The sequence below is a fragment of the Stereum hirsutum genome (genome assembly GCF_000264905.1).
Source record: "Stereum hirsutum FP-91666 SS1 unplaced genomic scaffold STEHIscaffold_1, whole genome shotgun sequence".
Taxonomy (NCBI): domain Eukaryota; kingdom Fungi; phylum Basidiomycota; class Agaricomycetes; order Russulales; family Stereaceae; genus Stereum; species Stereum hirsutum.
In genome coordinates this window covers 2,668,960-2,686,373 of record NW_006763131.1, presented here as the reverse complement: position 1 = coordinate 2,686,373, position 17,414 = coordinate 2,668,960, and the positions used below count along the sequence as shown (strand labels likewise).

Sequence of the window (17,414 nt, the reverse complement as noted above, 5' to 3'; positions counted from 1 at the left end):
GATCTCCTGATTTTGTGGCGTAAGTATAAGCTCCGAGTCCTTCCACAGGACCGTCACGGTCGCGCACTTTTTTGACCCTTTCCCCCCGAGGTCATTCTTCTGCTCAGATGTTTGCTCGTAATGATGGAAAGCGGTCCGGCTGGGATGCAAAAGATCACCTGCTCTTTGCCGCATTCGCTGCTTTGGACGGCTATATATTGAATACTACATTATGGTCCAGGCCAAGTCACCACTCAGGCTCTATCCTTCCAGATGGCAATGCCTCGCTCGCTTCTCTCACAAGAGGGGCTACTTATGCTTCTCCTGCTCGTCTGCTTCTATACGGGCGCTGTTCATGCTATCACAGAAGCATCCTCTCAGTGGCATAATCCAATACTTCCTGGCTTTCACCCTGATCCTTCCTGCACTCGCGTTCCCGAATGGAATGACACATTCTTCTGTGCGACAAGCTCGTTCAACGCTGTCCCAGGGGTTCCGGTCTTTGCTAGCAAAGACCTGCAGAATTTCAGGCAGATTGGTCAGTGAAATACACGTCTCAATCGTAGATCTCGATATGAACGGGACCCCTCTGCAGGCAACGTTATCACGAGAAAAAGTCAGCTTCCTGGTCTTGCCGCCACGAACGGGTCAACATCTGGTATATGGGCACCCACGATTCGGTGAATTGTTATTATCTATAATATTCCTGACATCGTCTCATGTGTATATCCCATACAGCTACCATGAGGGAACCTTCTACGTTGTGACGACTCTCGTTTATGACGATCGGGCTGCCAACGATTCTTCTCGCTGGGACAATGTAGGTTTGTACTCTCGTCCTGTCTTTATATACTTACTTATGATTTATAGATTATCTTCACATCAACGAATCCATACGATACCGACTCCTGGTCTGACCCAGTTCACTTTACCTTCGAGGGCTATGACACCTCTCCCTACTGGGATAGTCAAGGGAACTCGTATATCATTGGGAGTCACGCTTGGAAAATCTATGAGATGATCCAGGGGTTTGGCATTGACTTGAACACGGGAAATATAACCAGTGACATACACGATATGTGGCCTGGTACTGGAGGCATAGTTCGTCGCTGTTGACTTTGCCGTTATGTGCGACTTCAATGACAAATCATACATCATGGCAGGCTCCTGAAGGTCCACATGTTTACGAGAGCGATGGGTCATTTTACCTTCAAATCGCAGAAGGAGGTACAGGTACGTTTACCATTCTTCTCTGAGGATAGTGGCCCTCGACGAATATGTATGTTCCACCAGGTCTCAACCATGAAACCAATTACGCGCGTTCAGACAGCCTATTCGGAAACTACACAGGCGATCCCGAAAATCCTGTGCTGACGAACGCAAACACCACAGAGTATTGTGAGTTGTTCATCTGTGACGACGACTGTCCTCTTCTCACACACAAGCCGGCTTCTAGTCCAAACCGTGGGCCACGCCGACCTGTTCAATGACACAGAGGGGAACTGGTACGTTGAGACATCGTGCATCAACAAGGACACACCCTTTGTTTAACATAGTGAGTATAGGTGGACCGTTGCGCTCAGCACGCGTTCTGGTCCCGAGTTCGTTTATTACCCGATGGGTAGAGAAACCATTTTGACCACCGCAAAATGGAATGAGGGTGAATTCCCGACATTCACACCCGTACGCGGCGTGGAGAGTGGACCGCTACCTTCCATCAACAAAGATATCTCAGGGGATGGGTATGTCTCGCTTTCTGAACATAGACACTCAACAACTCAACAACTCAACAACTCGTTCAGGTATTGGGTGGGGTCCGACGACGACATCACGTTCGAATCGAACACAACACTCCCGAACCACTTTGTCTACAACCGCTTCCAGGATGTCAGCGCCTACACCATCTCCCCATCGGGTCATCCCAATACTTTAGCTCTGTCGCCATCCGTCCTCAATCTCACTGGACGCGACGCAAGGTCAGCAGCCACGCCTCAGACCTTTGTCGGGCGGCGTCAAGAGCATATCGAGTTCATCTTCGAAGTCACTCTGGAGTTCAACTCGATGCAAGATCAAGCCGAAGCCGGCGTCACTGTGTTCTTAAACCAGGCGCAACACTTTGATTTGGGCGTTGTAATGCTATCACCAGATTTGGCTACCGAGGCGGGATTGGCTCCTGCGACGACAGAGAACAACAACGACACAACGACCAGTTCATACATTCGCCTTCGCACTATCACGGCGAACTCAACGAATTCCGGAGCGACGGATCCGTTCTCGAGTCCAGCGATTTTGCCTCTCAATTCTAGCACGGGGACAAAGTTGAAACTGCAGGTCGAAGCCGTGAACCACACGACATACGCTTTTCGGTACACTGATGGCGGAAATGGATCTGAATGGAAGACGGTTGGCTGGGGCAATTCGAGTCAAGTCAGCGGAGGATTTACAGGTACGTCACCACCACGCACTCGAGTAGTTCCCTCGGTCAACTTTACTTTCATGTCATTACCTTTTAGGCACGATCGTGGGTCTATTTACCACAGGGAACGGAAACGATGTCACGGACCCTGCGTATTTCTCTCAACTCTCGTACAAGGGGAATCATGATGTATTCTAACACGTTACTACACGCAATGATGCCGTTTAGGCGAGCTCCTGCAATTCAAAAAGCTCTACCGTGTTCTTCCATGCCTTATTAACAATCTTCTCGTATGGTATCTCTGGGTGAAGTTGGTGGATGACCCAAGCAACACCACCGATTGCTGATGGTTCGTTTCTGCCTTTCACCGGTTTTCCACGCACGAAGGCCTCGGGCTTAGTAGCAGGTGGGAAGTATACTGAACGAAGGGATGGGGGGAGAGTATCTAGATGGCGCTTGGACGCGTGCGTCGAGGTCATCGAACACCATGGAGCGTCTATACGTTGTCAGCGTAACGAACCCACTAGAGTGTCTAGGGACTGACCAGTTTCGAGAAGTAACCTCTCTGGAAGTATTGCTTTTGCAGCAGTGAGATTATCTTCTGTTTTCAGGGAACAGCCGTTGACACTGGTAATACTGAGATGATACACGGCAAGACTTATTCGAAGGAGCACATACCTAACGTGGAATCCCATACTCATCTAGTACAAGAGAAGGGTTCTCGTCAATGACTATAGACACTTCATTCTGAGCCAGACTCACGTATTCTTGGCATTCTTCAACGGATCCTGTAAAGCTATGCACAACTCCACCTTTTGCGCCAATGGCACGACCACCGTCCTCACCAAAGCCTTCCTCTCGCAGGATCTGGACGAAGTCGGCATGCGCGCTTCGTGAGTGGAGAAACAGAGGTAGGCTGTACTTCTTTGCCAGGCCTAGCTGTACTCCTGAGCAACGTGTGAGTTTTAAGCTCAGTCCAAAAAAGAGCACCGCCTAGATGGACTGACTGAAGTACTTCTTCTGTACGTCTGGAGATGCAAAATGTGTCCTATCGTAATCAAGTCCACATTCACCGATGGCGACCACACGCCCCTTGCCAGTTAGGTTTTCGGCGACGAGAGAGTCTAATGCTTGAAGGTAAGCCTCTGGTCCGCCGTGGTACTTGTCAAAGTCCGTAGAACGAGTGGGATGACATCCCATGGTGGCGTACATCTCTGCACATAGCTGTCAGTCAGGCGGTCCAAAAAATAGAACTATCATCTCTCCGTTTACCATGCTTCTTTGCCAAATCCAAAACCTCTTTGGATTCTCGTAAACTGCCGCATGTGATGATCATGGACTTGACCCCAGCGGCTCGTGAGCGTTCGAGCATGGCCTCAAAATCGTCTTCACAAACAACGAATTGAGCTAAGGAGCTAGCCCTTTGAAGACCGGGAAATCTGTCAGCTCTGATCGACAGTTACCTTCATGCTTCTGCTTTCCATGATGGACACCGCGGAAAACATGGTCTCCAAGATTCACTGATAAACCCAGAAGGTTAGAGATGAGGTTCTCTCTGGCTGCTATCTTTGTTGAGTAGGCAGACCTCCAATATCTGGATTATGGATAATATTAGTTCTTGTTAAACCAACATAGTGACATCCGCTGCACGATACCTATGAACTTGTAATCTCTAGGATTGAGTTCTTCCGTAGAGGTCGGCTTACTGGCAACGACTGTCACAGGCATGCGGAGTGTCTGCTAAAGCGAGATACATTAGAAGAACAATCATAGGTCATCATAGAGATATCCCACCGTGGTAGAGCGGAAGGTTGCAGTACGAGAGTTCGTTACTACAGGGCTGGAAGACGAGGGGGGATGTGGATGGCAAGTCGATTTAGGTCAGGAAGTCTCTTTCTCGATAGGTATATCGCGGGATATATACATGGTATGACGAGTTCTTCGTGCGCTTATCCTGAAGCCCTATATACAAGCAAAATGGAGATAAGTAGAGGATGGTTGGAGGAGATCTAGAGTCAAGGAGAGTGGAGTGTGGCACTAACCAATTGACCGTGACGTGTGGCGGTCCTAAATCTGAACATTGGATTTGCAATTCGTCCGTTCCAGCGCCGTAACCCCGTTATCCTTGTCTTCCCAAAATAAAAGAGGAAATAATCTCACGTGGAACAGGACTTTGGGCTGGCATTACGCGCACGCGTCTCAGCCATTTCATCCTCTCCGTCTTTGCTTGCTCCCTCACATCATATATCGACCATGCAAGCTCCCGGCCAGACACCAGTGTTTGTTATGAGTAAGTGTATCCCCCATTGTACTTTCTTAATACTCGCTCAAATCTTCTGTAGATGCCGCCCCGGAGAGGCAGTCCGGGCGGAAAGCACAAATCTCGAATATCACCGCTGCAAAGGTCGGACGTTCGTTTCTTTCGCGTATAAATACGACTCTGACAACATCCACATGAATTAGACTGTTGCCGATGTGATCAGGACATGTCTTGGTCCCAAAGCCATGCTGAAGATGATCTTGGATCCTATGGGTGGCATTCTGTTCGTACCTTCCTTTGCCATTCTCTTCGAATCGACGGTCTTCTTGACGGCTTGAACAGTCTAACGAATGATGGAAATGCCATCCTTCGTGAGATTGATGTTGCGCACCCAGCTGCTAAAAACATGATCGAACTGTCTCGGACGCAGGATGAGGAGTGTGGCGATGGGACGACCAGTGTCATTGTGCTGGGTGCGTATGCTCTTTACTTCATATGCAACCTCAGTTTTCTAAATCGAAGCAGCCGGCGAGATTCTTGCCCAGTCATTGTCCCAACTTGAACGCGATATTCACCCCGTGGTCATCATTTCCGCATACAACAAGGCTCTCCAAGCCGCATTGGAGATTGTCCAGCGGATATCCATCCCCATCGACACTTCTGACGATGCTCAAATGCTCTCCCTCATCAAAACGTCCATCGGGACGAAATTTGTCATCCGCTGGTCTGACTTGATGTGCAAGCTTGCACTCGAAGCCGTACGCACAGTCTCGGCGGAAGAAGGTGGCATCCAGACAGTCGACATCAAGCGGTATGCGCGTGTCGAGAAGATTCCGGGTGGAGAGATCGAGGATAGTCGGGTGTTGAACGGTGTTATGTTGAACAAGGACATCACCCACCCCCAGATGCGTCGTCGGATTCAGAACCCCAGAGTCGTTCTTCTCGATTGCCCACTTGAGTACAAGAAGGGCGAGAGTCAGACGAATATCGAGATCTCGAAGGAGGCCGACTATGCACGGATAAACCAGATCGAGGAGGAGCAGGTCAAGGCGATGGTTGACCGTGTCATGGAGTTCAAGCCCGATCTTGTCATCACCGAGAAGGGTATTTCTGGTGAGTCGTCTGGTTCCGTTATTGCGAAGTCTTCATGTGGCACGATGCTAATATTTCAACGCTTAGATTATGCACAATATTTCCTCGCGAAGGCCGGCATCTCAGCCATCCGACGTGTTCGTAAGTCGGATAACAACCGTATCGCTCGTGCAGTTGGTGCCACAATCGTCAACCGCGTGGAGGACCTCCGCGAGACCGATATCGGTACCAAGTGCGGCTTGTTCAACATCGAGAAAATCGGCGACGAGTAAGTCCCCTTCAGGCTCCTTGGTGTGCTCCATTTTATCTGACCGAACATTACTAGATACTTCACGTTCTTGACTGAATGCAAAACCCCGAAGGCCTGCACTATCCTTCTTCGCGGGCCATCGAAGGATATCCTCAACGAGATCGACCGTAACCTCGCGGACGCGATGTCCGTCGCCCGTAACGTGTACTTCAACCCTACTCTTATCCCTGGTGGTGGTGCCACCGAGATGGCCGTCTCGGTTGGTCTGCACGCAAAAGCGCGCACCATCACCGGTGTCGAGGCTGGTCCCTTCCGTGCTGTCGCCGATGCCATGGAGGTTATTCCCCGTACTTTGGTACAGAACAGCGGTGGCAATGCAATCCGTGTCCTCACAGAGCTCAGGGTGCGCTCTTCTTTATACGCGCAGGCGAATTATCCGTTGATCGTTTACTGATGAAAATCGTAGGCAAAACATGCTAATGGAGAGCATTCGTGGGGTATCAATGGCGACACGGGCAAGATCGTCGACATGAAGACTTACGGCTTGTACGAATCTGCCAGCGTCAAGGTACGAGACCGTTGGCTATCGTATCTTACGATATGCTTACCCCTATTTTTCACCTGTAGATCCAAACATTCAAAACGGCCATCGAGGTAAGTCTCGACCTGTCTACACGCTATTTTTATGGTTCTGAGCGTACTTTGTTTGCAGGCTGCCCGTGTGCTCCTCAGGGTCGACGATGTGGTGGCAGCTACGCGGAGAGAGCGACAGCAAGAGCAGGGTGGACCTCCTCCGGAAGAACCTATGGAAGGGTAAGCGAGTAGACGAATGTAAAAGCTAGAAGTTTCGCGCTGTACGCATGTTGTTCGGGTAGAAAAGGACGCTGCTTCACAGTTCGCATAGGTTGCGATGTGTGGCGTATATTACATAATATCCGTCTCATATTCTCGACGCGGAAAGGATTTGGAAAGGATCCCGCTTGAGCCCTTTCCATCTGTCCTGCGTAAATTTGGCGAACACTTAACTTGAGAGACGCGGCCATGGGTCGAAGTACCTATACATCAAGGCCGAGGTCAAGCGACTGCACTACTCCCAAGTGCGTGCAGGTGATTGTTTTACTCATTGCGCCCGCCCATGCCCTGTTCTACCTTGAGAGGGTCGGCGACGTGGAAAGCCGGCCGGACCTAGAAGTATATAACCTTACACACTTGGTTGCTTCCCCGCATTTCTTCCTTTCCCTCCGTGTTCTCGCTTGCTATATACTGTCGAAACCTTGAAGCTTGAAGTCTGGGAACTATGGAACGCGTCAAACAGCTGGCTTCGCATATTGTTGGGTCGTCTTCTGGTGGTTTGGCTGCTCTTGAGCGTAAGAGCCCGGACGATGTCGTGGTCACGATGGCTATAAGGTCGCCTATGTGCAAGGCGAAGAAGGGAGGCTTCAAGGATATGAGGTGCGTATTCATGTTCTTCGCACCCTTGCTGCCATTAATTATATGCTGTAGGAGCGATGAACTGTTGACGGAGATGTTTAAGGTATGTATGAACGTCCTCTGATACTCCATAGACTCAATACGAACCTCCCGGCACCATTATAGCAAGCTGTAGCACACAGCAAGGTCAATCCGGCCGTCATTGGAGATATCTGCGTTGGGACTGTTCTCCCGCATGGCCCAACATACGAAGCACGCACCGCCGCACTTGCAGCAGGCATCCCAGAATCTGTACCCGTCCAAACCATCAACCGGTTCTGCTCTTCTGGACTTATGGCCGTGACGACTATCGCAAACCAAATACGAGCGGGTCAGATTGAAGTCGGGCTTGCGATTGGGGTCGAGAGCATGACTGCGAAGTGAGTCTATGGTCCGTTCAACGGTTCTTTATATGTAGTGCTGACTCTGCGCCTCGTCGTAGCCCTGACTCGGGACCATCTGCCGGAAGTTGCGAGATCAGCGCACACCAGAGTGCGTCGGATGCACTGAAGCCTATGGGCTGGACGAGCGAGAACGTCGCTGGCGATTTCAACATCTCGCGTCAAGACATGGACGATTTCGCCGCACGATCCTTCCAACGCGCCGAACGCGCGGCCAAGGCAGGCTACTTCGCGAACGAGATCGTTCCGTTCAATGCGCTGGTCAAGAACCCTAGCACGGGCGAACGCGAGAAGGTCGTCATTTCTGCAGACGACGGTATCCGTCCGGGGACGACGAAGGAGGGGTTGGGTAAGATCAAGGCTGCGTTCCCGCAGTGGGCTCCCGGAAATACGACGGGTGGGAATGCTAGTCAGATTACGGACGGGGCGGCGGCGGTGTTGTTGATGACGAGGAGGAAGGCGGAGGAGTTGGGTGTGCAGATTGTGGCGAAGTACTGCACGACGGCTGTGGCAGGTAATTGGGCACTCATTTGCAGTTTAGTTGTCGCGCTGCATTCCTGACGTCTTGGATTTTCACTTTTAGGATTGGCGCCGCGGATTATGGGTATTGGGCCGAGTGTGGCGATCCCAATGGTGCTGGAGAACGCCGGCATCACGAAGGACGACGTTGATCTCTTTGAGGTGAGTTGACTGCTTAGTTTTGGCGCCACCGAGACACGATATTCATTCACTATTCACTGTAGATTAACGAGGCTTTTGCGTCGATGTATGTGTACTGTGTACGCAAGCTTGGGTTGGACCCAGAAAAGGTGAACGTGAACGGCGGTGCCATCGCACTCGGACATCCATTAGATAAGTCTGATCCTGCATGGTGTTCCATGTGCAACTTTTGGCTGACGACGGGTGTATATACGCTGTACAGGAGCACGACAGGTGGCGACGGGACTGAACGAGTTGAGGCGGCGGGGAGGCAAGGTGCTGGTGACCTCGATGTGCATTGGAACTGGGATGGGAGCTGCTGGTGTGTTCGTTGCCGAGTAGATAGATATCTGTTTGAGCACATTTTTTCCGTGTATTTATAGTGTGTGGCCATGCGAGGTTGAAATGTTGAAACGGAATAAGGGTACGGCTAAATATAGCCGGATTGGCCACAAAAGGACGTTGCGAGTTTCGTCCGCTTCGAATTCCCGTCGTCCGTCGCCGTCGCCTCTGTCGCTCTCTCTCCTCCTCTCAAGTACCTAGTCGTCCCCCACAACATCCACGCTCTTTGCTAGCCCTTTCTCGTCACTCTCTTTTTTCGCATTTTCAGAGGCCATCGCAGCGCCATGGCCTCATACGGTTCGGTGCAAAACCAGCACCACGACGCAAGCTCTCCTTATGGCTCCGGCGACCCCTACTACAACCAGTCGACCGGGTACATCACCCCCGCCCCAGCAGGCAAGAAGGGCGTCAGCAACTGGATCAAGTTCGGCATCCCCGTCGCAGTCATCGTCATCGCCGGTGCTGTCGTCGGAGGCATCCTTGGCTCTCGTGCGAGCAGCTCGTCCAGTGCAGATGCTTCGACCAGTGCGGCTTCAGCCAGCGCGGCGAAAGCTGCTATTGGCATATTCCCCACTTCTACCAATAGCGAATATATGATTCCCGTTTACCCTGCGACGGTGAGTTTCATCGGCATATGTTCGCCTTGTAATGAACGGTATATTGAATGTTTGTAAAACTATCAGACCAACACCGCCGCTTTCACTTCCCCTACTTTTGCATCCAGCAGCAGCAGTGCTACCTGGCCTGAAGACTCATTCCAACCCGCCGATCCTAGCCCTACCTCCGTTCGCACAGATCGTCCCCGTCTCATCGCCCCCGCCTATAAATGGGCTGCTCTTCCTGCCCTCATCGCCAGTGACCCTTACATGAAGAGCTGGAACGACACTATTTTCGGCAATGCTACGACGTGGTCTGCTATGGATCCCGTCGTGTACTACATGGACGGAGACAGTGGTATTCTGGACAATGCTCGTGAGGTCAAAGAGAGGATCAAGGCCTTCGCCTATGCCTACCGTATGACCAACAACTCAGCATGGGTCGACAGAGCATGGGAGGAACTTCAGGTACGTTCGTTGTCCTGCTCTGAAGTTGACATCCGTCTCATAATAGAGCGTGTTCGCAGAATGCTGCTGGTAACGGCACCAACTCGTTCGGTCCAGACGACGACAAGTGGAATTCTGCCCATTTCCTCGACACCGGCGAATTCTCCGCTGCATTCGCCATTGGCTATGACTGGCTCTACGATATGTGGACGGATGACCAGAAGGAGATGATCCGCTTCACCTTGAACAAGTATGGTCTCGACTACGGCATCAACGCCTACACGGTCAACACCAACTACATCGGCTGGTGGAACACCAACACCACCGGTAACTGGAACTGCGTCTGCAACAACGGTCTGACCATGGGTGCGCTCGCTATCCTCGGGGACGACACCACCGGCAACGCCTTGTCCATTCTCAACTACACCGTCCCCAACGCCAAGGAGAACTGCGCCATGGCCGTCTCCGACGACGGTACCTGGGCCGAAACCGCCAACTACTGGTACTTCGGTACGACCGGACACTCCGAGATGTCGTCGTCCCTCATGACCGCCACCGGCTCGGACTACGACCTCCTCACCGTCAACCCTGACTTCTACAAGACCGGTCTCTTCCACATGTACGCCTACGGTGCCACCTCGCTCTTCAACTACGGTGACCACGGCCCCAACAAGTACTCGACCACCGCCAACAGTCTGATCTTCTACGCCTCGCAATACAACCAGCCGATGTACGCCCTGTTCCAGAGGGACATGCCCGACGCTGCTGATCCCTGGAACATGTTCTGGTACGACCCCACCGTCTCCGGCGCGTTCTGGGACGGGCTCGCCCTCGACCACTTCTTCGACAATGGGCTCGACCAGTGGGCGTCCATGCGGAGCAGCTGGACGGAGGGCGACGCGCTCTTCGCTGCCATCAAGGCCGGGAAGAACCAGGGCCACCAGACGCACAACGATTTGGACTGCGGCGATTTCGTGATCGACGCGTTGGGCACGCGTTGGGCGGGCGAGCTCGGGTCGGGAGATTACCTGTCGACGAACTATTTCAGCAACGATACGCAGGGGAGCGACCGGTGGACGTATTATCGCAAGCGCACGGAGGGACAGAACACGATCCTTGTGAATAAGGATAATCAGGATGTGCTCGCTGCGCCGACGGTGACGCACGATAGTACGGGCGAGACACAGGGTTCGAGTACGGTGATGGAGGTCGATTCGAGCTCTACGGCGTACTTCGTCGCCGATTTGACCAGCGCGTACTTCAACGTGTGAGTTTTTAGTGTTTGAGCGTGAGATGGAGCGAAGCTGACTTGAAGGAATTACACAGAACGTCGTTCAAGCGCGGGATGCGCCTGATTAATGGTCGCAAGCAGGTCCTCCTTCAAGACGAGATCACGGCTTCGGCGTCCGTCATGTGGCGCATGCACACGAACGCGACGGTCACGGTCGATTCGAGCGGGACGTCGGCGACTCTGGAGCTAGACGGCCAGACGATGATCGTGCAGATTCTGAACGCACCCAGCGGCGCGGTGTTCACGACGGGCGATGCGGTTCGTCTGTCGAGCGACCCGGCGATGCCGGCGGGGATGACGGACCAGGAGAACCCAGGGGTGACGGTCTTGATGATCGACTTGGAGGATGCGGGGACGTACGATATCCAGGTGCTGTTCAACCCACAGTGGTCGGGGATGTCGTCGAGCGACTTTGTGACGCCGTCATCGGTGGCGTTGGAGAACTGGAGCTTGACGAGCCACTCATAAGTCGGATTCTACATCTACATACTACTAGACTGGATTGGAGGACACAGCTAAGGGGTCTTGTAGTTAGCGCTCTTTGTTGGGTGGATTCTTTTACTTTACGTCCTGCGATTGGCTGCGGGGCTGGGTGGCGAGCGTTTGTACTTGATGGAATCGAGCTCGCCTTCTGGGCCGGAGGTGGGACCAAGGACAGACATTTTAGTTTTTTTATTTAGCGATTTCCTGTACTTTCCTGCATGATACCACGTTTTAGCCTTTGAGAATGAGATGCGATTCCGAGTGATTGGGGGTGGGAATGATCGGCTATAATAAAGCGGGGGACGTCTTGGCAGTTGGCAACGGGCGGTGGTCTCCATCTTGCAACCGCGTCGCAGTCGCTTCCAGTCTTCGCTCCTTTCTCATCTCCTCTTCCTTCGCCTGGTCATCGCAGCGTCTCCCTTTCGTGCGTCGCTTTCTCTTTCTTTCTTTCCTGCCTGGTGCTCATATTCTTTCGTCCTCCCTTTTTATATTCTTACTTCGACTCGGGCTGGTCCCCACCAGGCTTCGGCGAACGTACACTTCTATCAGCACGAAAAGACACCAATTAAATACTCCGCCAACATGCTCTCCTCCAAGCCCAACAAGCTTGTCCTTACGCTCGTTTTCTATACGCTCTTCGCCCTAATCCTTGTCTCTACCGCCGATGCCAAGGGCTTTGCCGCCGTCCCCGCACGACGAGCCCATGCCGACGTCAATCGCATGGTCAAGAAGAGGTCCTTCGTCGTGAACCGTGCCGAACCTGTCCTGGGTGATCTCGGCCAGACCACTACGACTGCTGAGGCCGCATCCTCGTCCGCTGCTGCTGCTACTTCATCGTCGGCGGCAGAGGCGGCTACGACCTCCAGTGCCGCCGCTGCGACGACTTCCAGCTCGTCGTCCGCCGCCGCTCAGACGACTACCAGTTCGGCTGCGACGACGTCGGCTTCTTCGTCGTCCCAGACGTCTTCTGCTGCGACTACCTCGGTTAGTTCTTCATTCTTGCGCAAGCTGCGCGGACGATTGTACTGAAGCGTCTTCTAGGCCTCGTCGAGCTCTTCCTCTTCCGCCGCTACTTCCTCCGCTTCCTCTTCCTCCTCCTCCGCGACCACCTCCTCCGCCTCCACCTCCTCCGCGGCTACCACCTCCAGCGCACAGACCTCCCAGACGCTGAACGTCCAAACGAGCGCCCCTGCCGCCACTTCTGCCGCCGACAACTCGGGCAGCACGAACTCCGTCAGCCACGTCGTCGTCACCAGCTCCGTCTCCCAGGCCGCCGCCTCTGCGACCTCGAGCTCCGATGCGTCAACTAGCGGCTCGTCGTCCATCAGCCATACCGCGGTCACCGTGTTGATTGTCATCGCGTCGTCTATTGCGGGTGTCGCTGTCATTTGGACTGTCATTCGTAAATGGAAGTTCAGACCTTCCTCTCAGGTACGATAGATTTTTTTTGTCTCTAGGTTCAAATTGATAGATAGGCGCTGACGGTGTTCATCACTTCGTTCTAGTTCGAAGACCGCATGCAACCGTGAGTGCCTTTCTGCACAGCCCGCGACAGAGACGGCGATACTGATTCTAAAATACGCATTAGCATCGACTGGCAGCCCTCGACGGAGAGCCACGACGACGGCCTCTCTCGCCGCCCATCGCACGCCTCCTCGTTCCATTCTGCCGGCCACGACGCCGGAAACAGCATGGCGCCCTCGCTCGCCCCGCTCCCCGAGCACGACTTCACCGCGGGCGCGTCGCTCGCGCCCGTCGGCGGCTACGCTGATCTCGCGAGGGGACCGAGCCCGCAACCGTCCATGAGCGAACTCAGCCGTGGGCCGAGCATGGCGAGCCGTTACGACCAGTACGGCGTGCCGCTGCATCACCAGGGAGGCGGAGGCTACGGCGCGACGCAGATGGGCGGCGTGTACGATTACAATGCGCAACAGCACACTACGGGATATTGAGCGGTCGGGCGGGGTTTTATTTCCGGTGATTGAACGACGATGACGACGAAGACATGTCGTGGTTTTTTTCGGACGAAGAGGACAGTTCAAACTCTTTTCTTTCCTTTCTTTTTATTCCGTCTTAACAACCCGCAACCCCCCTTCATTTGACTTCTCTTTATCTCCCCTCTTCCCCCCGCGTTGTTTCGTTCGTTCGCACGTTTCGTTTGTGTCGGTTGGCCTTTTTACAGTGAAAGAGCGGTCGTTCCAAGCCGTTCTCTTTCATTTGTAGATAAACTTTCGCGCCCCGGTCGCTGGAGGTGGCCCCCCTTCTCTTTGCTTCTTTATCCCCCCTGTTTCCCCTTCTTTGGACCTTACGTGGCAGCCTGTTGCACCCCAGTCTACGCCAGTCCCGCTCCCCCCTTTTCTTGAGCGCCCCCTTGCGTACCTGAACCTGACCCTACCTACCCTTTCGTTCATCGTCTCCATCCCGCCTATCCATCCACTCGCGCCCGACCCGACTTGAAGAAGAAGAAGAAGTAACCCGATTTCGAGATTCGTATTATAACACACACGCACACACCCCGCACGGTCTTTAACACATTCGTTGCCCTTCGTTCCGTTTCTGTCGCTGGACGTTGGACGGGCGGTTCCGTTCGCTTTTTCTTTATTTGTGTTATATATGATTTTGGATGGGTTCTCTTTCTTTTTCTTCGATGGGTCGGGCTGGTCTGGGTTAGGACTATGAGGAAGGGAGGATGGTTTTCAATGGTTGGGAAGAAGGTCGATCGGAGGATTGGTCGATCGGTGGCGGATCATCGTCGTCATCGTTCGTAGCTGGGTCGGTCCAATGTACAGGCAGTGTCGTTTCGGTATCCCAATATCATATCATATCATCAACTTGAATATCCATAACCATAACATACCCGGAGATTTTGTTTTTGTTTTGCAGCGCTTTTCTTTTCCTTTTCTTTTTTGCAGCGTTTTTATTCGTGTCCCTTTCTGTTCCTGACCCTGTGGGTTATTTTAAACAATTTATTTCCTTTTTCTTTCGTCCGCGTGTTTTTCCTGTGAACTTTGTTTTTTGTTTTTGCGATTTATCTGCTCCCTGTGCTCTTATACTCGTACACTCGTACTCGTGTTTACTGGAATGACGATGATGCGTATCGCTGATGTTGTGGCGGAGGTTCAGAAAGACGGAAAGATAAAGAAAAGAGATGGACATGTAGCGATGATCACTTGTTTCACAGCCCAGACAAGAACAGACATCGGAAGCAACGGACTCACTCAAATACAAACAGACAAACAAGCACCAGATAAACTATATACAAACCTTACTCAATACTCGTACGTACCCCGAACGTTCCGCCACGCAATATATGCCGCGACCGTCAACGGCACAAGAGATGCCACATAAACCCACCGCCACTCGAACTCTTGTCCTCTCCCCCCTCTCCCTCTCCGAGTCTGCCGCCCCGTCCTTCCTCTTCCTCCTCTCCCTCCCACACCGCCGCCACCACCACCGCCCCACCTACTACCACCACCACTACCACCACCACCAAACCCACCCGAACCGTCGAGATCGGCAAGGTTCGTACGTGCGAGTAAGTTCTCCAACCCCGTCGCTTCGTCGAACCCTCCGTTCCCATTCCCGTTGCCGTTCGCGTTACCCCACGCCGCCCAAGAGTTACTCGGACCCATTCGGGATGATAATGGGGATATAGGGCTTTGGAACGCTCCTCCGTTTGCTCCTGCACGTAGACGCGCGGGAGTCGTCGGCTGCCAGTCCATAGCGTCCGGATCTTCGTCTAACTCTAACAAGTCCATGTCGTCGTCTTCCTCTTCTCCTGCTCCTGCTCCTCCTGCGTATGGACCACCGCCCATAGGGGGTTCTGAACGAGCTTTGGATGATGCGCGCTCGAATGACGGGACGCCGAATATGGGGTTCAGGTGGCGGGTGGATGAGGATGAGGATGCGATTGGGAGGTGGGAGGAAGAGAAGGAGAGGGAGTCGAGGAGAGAGTCGTCGTCGTCGTAGGAAGGTATGGGAGGAGCAGAGGAACGGGAGGAGGAGGGACGTGGTAAGGATGCTGATTTTGAGGCGGGGAAGCCGGAGGAGGAGTGGCTGGAGGAGGGTGTGGAGGGACGACTGTGGTTGTCGTCAATGAGGCGGATTGAGGGGGAGCGGCTGAGGTGGAGGGATGAGTAGCTGTAGATGGCAATCTGAAAAGAAGAAGAAAAGGCTTAGGATGTTGATACAGTCGCGTAGACAGGATGTGTAACGTACTGATAGTTCGCATGTTAGGAATGAAGCGAATAGGGCACGTCGAAATAGAGAGGGTGGTTGTGTGTAGACTTCCAAGTAATCCGGAACGCTGTTGAATGTGGATGCAGCCAGGATAATAGATATAGTCAGCCTTTTGAGCCAAGCTACGAGCTGTAGGGCCTGTATAGCAGGCACATTCATCAGGAACATGTTGCACGTAGAAGTAGATGTAGCCGACGAACTCTATGCATGCCCTTCCCTTCTACAGTGCTCTTCCGACCTTGAAACTCGTCACGCCGTAGTCGGGCCCATGTTGGTTCCCACATTGTCCATAATATGGAGAGCAGGACGAGCAAGGGAAACGAGCGGATAGCAAGTGTCCATCTTGGTGATTGGGGTAACTGGTAGCGCAGAGCACCTGCACGACAATCAGTGACATATGGCCAGCACATACAACAGTCCGTCACGTACCTGCTAAATCTCCAGCCAAAACTAAGCCCAACGTCGTCATGCACAACAGCCCTCTGACCTTCCATAACCGTATATCTTTCTCCATCTTGGCCCTCTCTCCCAAGGAACGAGGTATACGCTTCTGCGAAGGGTTGGAAACGCGCAACCAACCGCCCAACACCTTCGATCTTGCCAGAGCATCGTTTTTACGGATTTCCTCCTCGACTAGCGGCTGACATCTCTCGCAAACGGGTCTATAGCGCTTGTGCACCGATGCTTCGTATTCATCGTACGTCTCCAGTCTTCGCCCGTAGTCCGGATCCTGTGTGAATGCCGAGCGGTCAGAACCAGCCACAAGAGGTGATTAGGAGCAAAAGTCGGGAGACGTGGTCTGAGCATAGCGGGAAGAGGCGCACATCGGAAGAGGGTAGATAACTCGAAAGCAAGTTCATGATAAGCCGCTGGTTAGACTGACAAGTGTTACAGAATGGCGCACTCCCAAAGGTACTTGGCAGACGATCCTTTCTCGGCGAAGCTGCATCCGAGTCCATATAAAGAGGGCCACACCGCACACACACATATGTAGTCAGCTACATCGTTCCGCTCTCATTTGACCAAGTGGGATGCATGACGCACCTCTCCGAGCAAAAGACCGTCTGTTAAGGGATTCATCACGCATGGCAGGCTCATCGGCCATGATTTCGCCCTTGGAGTTGTATCGGTTCCAGCAGTCGCATTGAGGGCATTTGAATGAGTTTGGGTTCAGAGGAGTGGGGTCGAGGAGAGACTGGCAGAAAAAGCAGGATATATGTGTCCTTCGACGGAGTAGGGGAGCCATGAAGATAACCTAGCTGAGCACTAGCATCAGACGAAGGTCAAGGTCAGATAACAAGGCGAATTGGGCACAAGTTGATGGATGAAGGCAAAGTTGTGTCATGCCTTCCGCCACACTCGGATCTCGCCACGTGGACCACCTGCTTCATGTCCTGCTCTTCCTGATCGCGACATTCCTTGTCTTCCAGTGGCAGACTACGATGCTTT

General features: G+C 52.9%; 7 protein-coding genes across 7 annotated transcripts; 5 read left to right on the top strand and 2 right to left on the bottom strand.

The window, feature by feature from the left end:
- Nucleotides 1-294: 294 nt before the first annotated feature.
- Nucleotides 295-2,593, top strand: STEHIDRAFT_151898 (arabinofuranosidase; the record flags this gene model as incomplete). Its single annotated transcript, XM_007298889.1, has 10 exons — nucleotides 295-517; nucleotides 575-659; nucleotides 718-799; nucleotides 850-1,080; nucleotides 1,143-1,212; nucleotides 1,273-1,377; nucleotides 1,436-1,484; nucleotides 1,545-1,721; nucleotides 1,782-2,425; nucleotides 2,493-2,593. 10 exons carry the CDS (start codon nucleotides 295-297, stop codon nucleotides 2,591-2,593), a joined length of 1,767 nt encoding a protein of 588 aa, XP_007298951.1.
- A 26-nt stretch (nucleotides 2,594-2,619) lies between these two features.
- STEHIDRAFT_127377 (Mg-dependent DNase) lies at nucleotides 2,620-4,123 on the bottom strand (the record flags this gene model as incomplete). Its single annotated transcript, XM_007298888.1, has 8 exons — nucleotides 2,620-2,891; nucleotides 2,940-3,022; nucleotides 3,074-3,096; nucleotides 3,158-3,342; nucleotides 3,403-3,609; nucleotides 3,668-3,781; nucleotides 3,859-3,915; nucleotides 4,051-4,123. 8 exons carry the CDS (start codon nucleotides 4,121-4,123, stop codon nucleotides 2,620-2,622), a joined length of 1,014 nt encoding a protein of 337 aa, XP_007298950.1.
- A 474-nt stretch (nucleotides 4,124-4,597) lies between these two features.
- Nucleotides 4,598-6,927, top strand: STEHIDRAFT_117573 (T-complex protein 1). The gene is made up of 10 exons (XM_007298887.1): nucleotides 4,598-4,685; nucleotides 4,738-4,799; nucleotides 4,859-4,938; nucleotides 4,998-5,128; nucleotides 5,181-5,768; nucleotides 5,835-6,015; nucleotides 6,073-6,400; nucleotides 6,464-6,565; nucleotides 6,625-6,651; nucleotides 6,710-6,927. Exons 1-10 carry the CDS (start codon nucleotides 4,649-4,651, stop codon nucleotides 6,812-6,814), a joined length of 1,641 nt encoding a protein of 546 aa, XP_007298949.1. The 5' UTR covers nucleotides 4,598-4,648; the 3' UTR covers nucleotides 6,815-6,927.
- Nucleotides 6,928-7,242: 315 nt separating this feature from the next.
- STEHIDRAFT_71450 (thiolase) lies at nucleotides 7,243-8,982 on the top strand. The gene is made up of 7 exons (XM_007298116.1): nucleotides 7,243-7,449; nucleotides 7,501-7,531; nucleotides 7,594-7,847; nucleotides 7,910-8,382; nucleotides 8,452-8,549; nucleotides 8,612-8,720; nucleotides 8,782-8,982. Exons 1-7 carry the CDS (start codon nucleotides 7,295-7,297, stop codon nucleotides 8,907-8,909), a joined length of 1,248 nt encoding a protein of 415 aa, XP_007298178.1. The 5' UTR covers nucleotides 7,243-7,294; the 3' UTR covers nucleotides 8,910-8,982.
- Nucleotides 8,983-9,193: 211 nt separating this feature from the next.
- Nucleotides 9,194-11,711, top strand: STEHIDRAFT_47099 (uncharacterized protein; the record flags this gene model as incomplete). Its single annotated transcript, XM_007297974.1, has 4 exons — nucleotides 9,194-9,526; nucleotides 9,593-9,973; nucleotides 10,033-11,219; nucleotides 11,279-11,711. 4 exons carry the CDS (start codon nucleotides 9,194-9,196, stop codon nucleotides 11,709-11,711), a joined length of 2,334 nt encoding a protein of 777 aa, XP_007298036.1.
- Nucleotides 11,712-12,176: 465 nt separating this feature from the next.
- STEHIDRAFT_117571 (uncharacterized protein) lies at nucleotides 12,177-14,863 on the top strand. Its single transcript, XM_007298886.1, has 4 exons — nucleotides 12,177-12,710; nucleotides 12,768-13,157; nucleotides 13,232-13,251; nucleotides 13,315-14,863. The coding sequence occupies exons 1-4, from the start codon at nucleotides 12,309-12,311 to the stop codon at nucleotides 13,676-13,678; spliced, it is 1,176 nt and encodes a 391-aa protein (XP_007298948.1). The 5' UTR covers nucleotides 12,177-12,308; the 3' UTR covers nucleotides 13,679-14,863.
- Nucleotides 14,864-14,974: 111 nt separating this feature from the next.
- On the bottom strand, nucleotides 14,975-17,230 carry STEHIDRAFT_71449 (uncharacterized protein). The gene is made up of 7 exons (XM_007298115.1): nucleotides 17,010-17,230; nucleotides 16,790-16,908; nucleotides 16,395-16,695; nucleotides 16,166-16,341; nucleotides 15,945-16,103; nucleotides 15,535-15,880; nucleotides 14,975-15,459 (listed from the first exon to the last, which is right to left on the bottom strand). Exons 1-7 carry the CDS (start codon nucleotides 17,209-17,211, stop codon nucleotides 14,996-14,998), a joined length of 1,767 nt encoding a protein of 588 aa, XP_007298177.1. The 5' UTR covers nucleotides 17,212-17,230; the 3' UTR covers nucleotides 14,975-14,995.
- Between the last annotated feature and the right edge of the window lie 184 nt (nucleotides 17,231-17,414).